Source organism: Carlito syrichta, unplaced genomic scaffold, assembly GCF_000164805.1.
Source record: "Carlito syrichta isolate Samal-C Ts95f unplaced genomic scaffold, Tarsius_syrichta-2.0.1 Scaffold156020, whole genome shotgun sequence".
NCBI classification, from domain to species: domain Eukaryota; kingdom Metazoa; phylum Chordata; class Mammalia; order Primates; family Tarsiidae; genus Carlito; species Carlito syrichta.
In genome coordinates this window covers 215,619-222,051 of record NW_007100116.1, presented here as the reverse complement: position 1 = coordinate 222,051, position 6,433 = coordinate 215,619, and the positions used below count along the sequence as shown (strand labels likewise).

Below are 6,433 nucleotides of genomic sequence, written 5' to 3'. Positions count from 1 at the left end.
CCGACTCGGACGAGGCCCTCGAGTGCCTGGGAGCCGGCCCTGCCCAGCCAGCAGCCCCAGACCCCTCCGAGCCTGAAGAGTGAAGGGAGTCTCTCCTCCAGGGTCTGCTGCAGCCTGGACCCTGATGCCTGCCCTTCTCAGCGGCACCCCGTGCTCCCTGGGGAGCCCTCCCCGAGGAATCCTGCGAGGTTCCCATTCCTCGCGGCCCACTGTGGGGGCCACTCGGGGAGGAGGTTCACAGACCAGCTGATCCCCAACACATGCCCAGGTGGTGGTCCACACCGACAAGTTCTTAGCCTTGGCAGGGGGTGAATAAGACACATCTAAGAGACGAAGCTGCCTCCTGGGTCCCGTTCTAACCACGGCCTTCTCACCAGCTGGCCTTGTTATTCTGGCCAGGGCTGCACCAGTGTTAAGCCTCTGTTTCTCCATCTGTAAAGGAGCTGCCAGCTGCCTGCACATGCGGTCAGGTCTAGTCCTCCCTCCAACCTCCGGATGGAATCACAGGGGTGCTGGGGGCATGGGTGGCAGGGCACCTCCTGGGAGAGGTGGGCTGGGGAAGGGCGGAGGCCCCCGCCCGCCTCCTGTATGTGCTCTCACTCCGGGGGGTAGGAGGGGGCAGTTCAGGAGACCAGTTAGCCACTCAGGCTCAGCAGGAGGACCCCAGAGACCCAAGGCATGCTCAGCCCTGCCTGGGCAGGGATTCCTAGTGCTGCGTTCCACAGAGGAAAACCAGGAGGGCTGCTCAGTTACCTGTGCTCCTCTTCCAGATCCAAAGGGACTGAGGCAAAAGGAGCCAAAATGGTCTCAGCCAGAGCCCACAGGTCAAAAGGGTCGCTGGAGCTTACCTGAATGCTCCGGTCACACGGAGTGTCCAGAGGGAGGGCGGAGCAGCCTGGGCCCGCAACTGCCCTGAGTGGATGGGATGGACTAGCTCCAGAACCCCAAGGGTGGAGGAGACCCCAAAGAAGCAGCTGGAGAAACTGGGGGCTGGGCCCAGGGACTCGGGCAGAAGCAGCCCGGCAGCCTCAGAGGACAGCATGTGCTGGGCACCCAGTGACTGTGACTCCGTGAGGGCCTGAGCTTTCTGGCAGGGCAACCACACACAGCCTCCGGAGGGGCGTGGCCCGAGGGGCTAAGAAGGCCCGGCAGCGCACACCTGGAAGGCCACTGTACCCCTCACCGAGAAGGCTGCACTTTGCGGGAGCCCTGGGGCTCTCCGGGTGAGCCGTTCGTTGGGAGTGGGGTCTCACACCGGAGGGACTTCAAGCCACGAAGGCATGTGGTTCAGAAGCCTCTCGGTGCGAGGGGGGCTCTTTCCCAGCCAGGAAGAGGTTCCCATGCCTCCTCGGGTGACTCCAACCCTGAGGCCACAGACACTGGACACTGGAGTGGCAGCGAGGTGGTGGGACGTTCCCTTCAGAAGCTGGGTGCCAGACACCACGGGGAGGCCAGGCCTGACGCACGGAGTAGGACAGAACAGAGCAAACAGGGCCCATGGAGCCCAGCAAGGCCTCAGCTGCCTCCCACTGTGCCGTGCACCCAGCCTCACCCTGAAACACCTGGTCACCAGCAGGTCTTTACCCTGGACCTATCCCCAGGGGTTTGGAGGTGAAGGGAAGGGACTAGCACCTGCCCAGAGCAGTGCCTGCCACACAGGCAGAGGACAACACACTGACAGAACCTCCTGTGGCCAGGGGGCTACTGACATGGTCCAGGCTTTCTGAGGTGGGACTGGGCCCTAGGCCTTGCTAGGACCATGTGTGTCTGGTGAGTCCAGGGAGGTACTACTACCCACAGGCCACAGAGTCACCTCTCAGCCAGCGCCATCACTTTTGTCGGGGCACCCTGGGAGCCACAGGCTCACCAAGTCAGCATTACCGACACAAACCACCCAGTCTTGCTTTGTCTCTCGGAACCATTTTCAAAGGCCCAGCAGAGCTCCCAGCAGCAACCCTGGGGGCAAAGCTTCCCCCTCAAGGGCAAGTGAGGGTCTGGAAACTTCAAGAGGCCACAGAGGGCTGGGGCTGGCAACAAAGGTTAGGGAAGCCCTTATCCGTCGACCCGTCCATCCATCCATCCATCCGCCCATCCACCCACCCTTCCATCCACCCATGCATCCATTCACCCACTCACCCACCCACGCACCTCCTTTCTGAACAATGGATGCCAGGCACAGCCCTGGAAGACACCACTGCTTCCCAGGCCCCAAATGAGGCCTGGCTACCACTCCTGTGGCTCAAGTCACCTCTGCTATGGTCACCAGAGAGCCACCCAGAGCATCTCACAGTGATAGGCTGCTTCCTGGGCAGGGTCCTGGCCCTGTGCTCAGAAAGCCAGCAGGGCTTGACGCAGGTATCCCGAGGCCCCAGTTGTCTGTGCAGGCACGGGCGGGTGGGAAGGGGTCATCTGGGAAGGGACTGGGTGTGTCAAGTGCTGTCATCGACCCGCCAGACAGGGATGAGACTCCCAGACACCCAGTTAGCAGAGGGAGGGAGCTCCTTGCCGGGTTCACTAGGCCATGGCCAGGGAGACCCACCAGACAGGGATGAGACTCCCAGACACCCAGTTAGCAGAGGGAGGGAGCTCCTTGCCGGGCTCACTAGGCCATGGCCAGGGAGGGAGCAACAGCGAGACACTTGCCCCCTCGGGCACCAGAGCGGCCACTGAGACCCGGCCCACACAGGGGCTGCACGAGGAAGGGAGCCCAAGACCTCAGTGCCACACGAGCAGGCTCTACCAGAACCACCGGGGCCGCCACTGAGGAGTCAACCAGGGGGTTCTCACATGGCGGGCTTTATCACCTGACAGAAAGGGAAATAGGCTTGGCAAGGTGCAGAAGCTCGCCCGGCGCTACAGCCAGCGGAGGCAGCAGCCAGCAAGGACTTGCGCCCTGGGCTTCGTCTCCCACCTCCTCCCCCCGCATTCTGGAAGCCAGATGCCGCGTCCCACCACACTTTCCCAGCCACCCCAGGCTGGGCAGAGAGGTGGCGCGAGGGACAGGAGGGCTGGGGAGGAAGGGCTCTCACCTCCGACTTGAAGGAGGCCTCGTCCTCCGAGTTGGACTCCTCCACCTCCAGGGCCTTCTTGACCTCCCGAGGCTCGCTCTCGGTTTTCACCTTCTCGCCTCTGGCGCTGCTCTTGTCCTTCGCCGGCTTCTTGTCCGGAAAGGAGGACGACGAGGTGCGGGGCGAGGTGCCTGGGGCGCTCCGGGACCCCTTCGAGCTGCTCTTCTTCGGCTTCTTGGTGCTGGGCTTCGGCGAGTCCGCGGGGGCAGGCCGCTTGCTGGAAGCCTTGGGCGGGGGCGGGGCTTGGGGACCCCCCTTGGGGGACATGCTCTCCAGCTTGGTCTCTTTCAGGGCCATCTTGGGCTCCTTGAAGGCGGCCTTGGGCGGCGGCGCCTTCTCCTCCTTGGGCAGCCGGCCCTCGGCCAGCTTGCGCGCGGCGTCCTTGGAGCCCTTGGCCTGCTCGCGCTCCAGCTCCTTGGAGGAGCTCCTGCTCTCCGAGTCCTTGCGGGGCCGCTCCCGGTGCTCCTTGGTCACCTTGTGCGGCTTGGAGGCCTTGCCGCTCTCCTTGTTGGCGTCCTGCGGTGCCAAGGGGAGGGGGCGAGGGGGAGACACGGTCACACGACATCTCGGGCCACCCTGCTCTGCCACCCCGCCCTACCAAACGCAGTCCACTGGTTCCACCTCGGCTGGAGAAATGCTTCCATGAAGCAAGAAAGGGAGGCAGCAGGTGAGAGTGTTACATGGAGCTGTCCCTCTCAACTGCTGGGACGTGTCAGCAGGTCCCGGAGACTGCAGGCCAAGAGGCCCCTGGAACTGAACTGACATTCCCCGAGGGATGCAGAAGAGCACACAGTGAGTCAGACAGCAAGGCACTGCGCCAACTCCTCACAGCTGCCCACTCGGCCTGGGGGAGTCAGAGGCTCCGCCTGGCGCTGAGGGGACTGGGGATACAGGCAGCAGGCCCTGCCCTGGACTTGGCCTCCTCTGGCCCTCAGCACACGTGCTCAGTGCTTTCTGTGCGGTCGCTCACAACCTTCCTCCTTGAGCCCCACCGGCCTGTCTTCCCAGGTCTCCGCCTGAGACGCCAGTTCCAGCTGGCTTTGTCGGGAGCTGTCATCACACAGCCTCACCCATGGAGCACCTGGGTCCCAGGTACTGTGTGGAGCAGATGCTCCCAGACCTCTGGAAGGGATGCCGCTTGCATGGCCTTCCTAAAGCACAGAGTTATTGCTGGGTCTCCACCTTGACAACTCAGAGGGTTTAGGGTGGAGACCGGGCTCTGGACTGGTCCTGCTGGGGAGAGGTGTGGGAAAGAAAGCGGCAGGGCACAGGCCTAGGAGTGAGCCCAGCTCTGTGATCTGTACATGAGGGGAAGGGGAGGAGTTTTCCACTGCCTGCACCTGTGCTTCCTCCAAGTAAGTGGCTAAATCACCTACCTCACTGGGCGACAGCGCAGGCCTGGCAGGCAGCGAGTGCTCAGTCGGGGGCTGCCAGCACCAGGACCGGCAGTTGGTGCAGCCCACAGGCCAACTTGGCTCTGCTACTTGCATGTTTCCATCCCACCCACACCATGGTGCTCCCTGCGGCAGGAGCCCCCTCCCCTATGAACACCCGGGGTACCGAGCTGGCTGTGCTGTCAGTGCCCAGAGCTGCCCTCACTTGGCGCATGGCGGACCCAGAGATTCTCCCGATAAACCCTTGCCTGGTGTCCTCACAAGGAAACCGGTAGCAGCCAGGCCCCAAGGCGGCGCACAGTGCCCGGAGTGGGGCTCCTCAGAGCCAGAGAGTACCAGGGAGGAAGGAGGTACCATTCACCAACTCCCTTCAGGATGGGAGGGGGTAGGCTGGCTGGGGCCTCTGCCACCTGCTCTCAAAGCCACCTGAGTGTCCAGGACAGGCTCCTCCCCACAAAGAACCCCAGGGGCAGTGAACAGCTGCTGGTCCACTCGGCTTGCCGTCTTCTTGCAAATCCACAATCCACATCAGTGTCAAAGGCTCACTGACAGTTCCAGTCGCTGTGGGGCCTCTGCCACCTCCTCAAGAAACAAGCCCCATGACCAGCCTGCTCCTAGCCTGGGCAGTGGGAAGTGGTGCTCACACCACAAGCCCTGTACCTGGACCCAGGAGCACTCACCAGGGGTGTCCCTGGGGGCGTGGAGTAGCAAGAGGCAGAAGCTGCCACACGGAATCCTGGCCTCTTCTCACAGTGGACACATGCCCTCCTGGGCTGCAGCAGCTCAGTCAGAGTCACAGCCACAAAGGACGAAATGAGAGCAAACACAAAAGGCACCTGAGGTCCCTAGAGCAGTTCCCACCGTGTGCCTGCCCAGGACAGCCAAGCCACCAGAGCCGCCAGGGCCTGCCTTCCCCTTCCCGGGGCGGGCACGGGCACCCAAGACCATGAGCTTCAAAACCATATGCTCAACTCCGTGCATGGTGTGGACGCTCCTGGGGTGAGGATCCACAGAAGTCACACTCTCAGAGTTGTCCGTGACCCCCAAACGACTAAGAATCTAGTCTGAAAGAAAGAGCAACCAGGCCAAGGGCCAGACATCAGACAGGGAGATCAGGGCAGCCCTGCAGCTGCAGGTGTGCAAGTCCAGGGGTGTCCGGGCAGGGAACATAAGGGAGCAACCGTCCGTGCAGCATGAGTCCAGGCGAGGCCGTCCGAAGGTCGTGCTCCTCTCCCAGGGGGCTGCAAGTCCTGCCTGCCACGTCACCCTTGGGTCGGGGGGCTGTGAGGTGGGGACAAACCCCAGGACCGAGTTGCCTACAGCTGCAGCGAGCAGCCAGACTCACGAGTGGTCCCTCAGCCCAAGGACGCCAAGAGCCAAGGCCCCCAAGGGCCCCTCCCTCCTGGGGCGCTGGACCCAGACAATCACGCTCTCAGCAAACAGCTGGTGCCCTAGGGAAGCAGCTGGGTAAGAGGCCCACAGGCCAGGCCTTCCAGGGCTGACAGCTCGGATGCAGGGACAACGATGCGAGGCGGAGGGGCTTCTGGGAGTGCCAGCAACAGAGAAAAACTTGGCGGGACCTTGCGCTGCTTGGGAATCCAGGCGCCTCCTGAGACTCTTGGGGGCTGGAGAGGCCCTGAGCACGCACAGGGTGAGGCCCGAGGACGCAGCCCGCAGGCCTCCTGAGGCTGGCAGAGAGACCCACCTCAGAGACACTCCTGCAAGACAGGCTGGCCTCAGAGACACTCCTGCAAGAGGCACCCAGAGCAGTCCCAGCAGATGCAGCTCCGCCGGTCACAGGCAGGGCGTTTCTCCACCTGGGAGGACAATTCTTCACGGGGTTTTAAGTGACTTTCAAGTGACCCGTACAGAAGAAATAGCGCTTCCTTCTCTTCCTACTGCGGCGGCTAAGAGCTGAGAGGGCAGCTGCCAAGATCCCTGGCAAGAACTTTTTTTTTTTTTTTTTTTTTG

At 62.7% G+C, this 6,433-nt stretch overlaps 1 protein-coding gene across 1 annotated transcript in view; it reads right to left on the bottom strand.

The window, feature by feature from the left end:
• Positions 1-6,433, bottom strand: part of MLLT1 (MLLT1, super elongation complex subunit) — a 64,233-nt gene that overhangs the window by 7,552 nt on the left and 50,248 nt on the right. Inside the window, exon 7 of the mRNA XM_021709074.1 lies at positions 3,030-3,584. Within this exon, the coding sequence (XP_021564749.1) occupies positions 3,030-3,584 (555 nt within the window). The remainder of the gene's footprint in view (positions 1-3,029; positions 3,585-6,433) is intronic.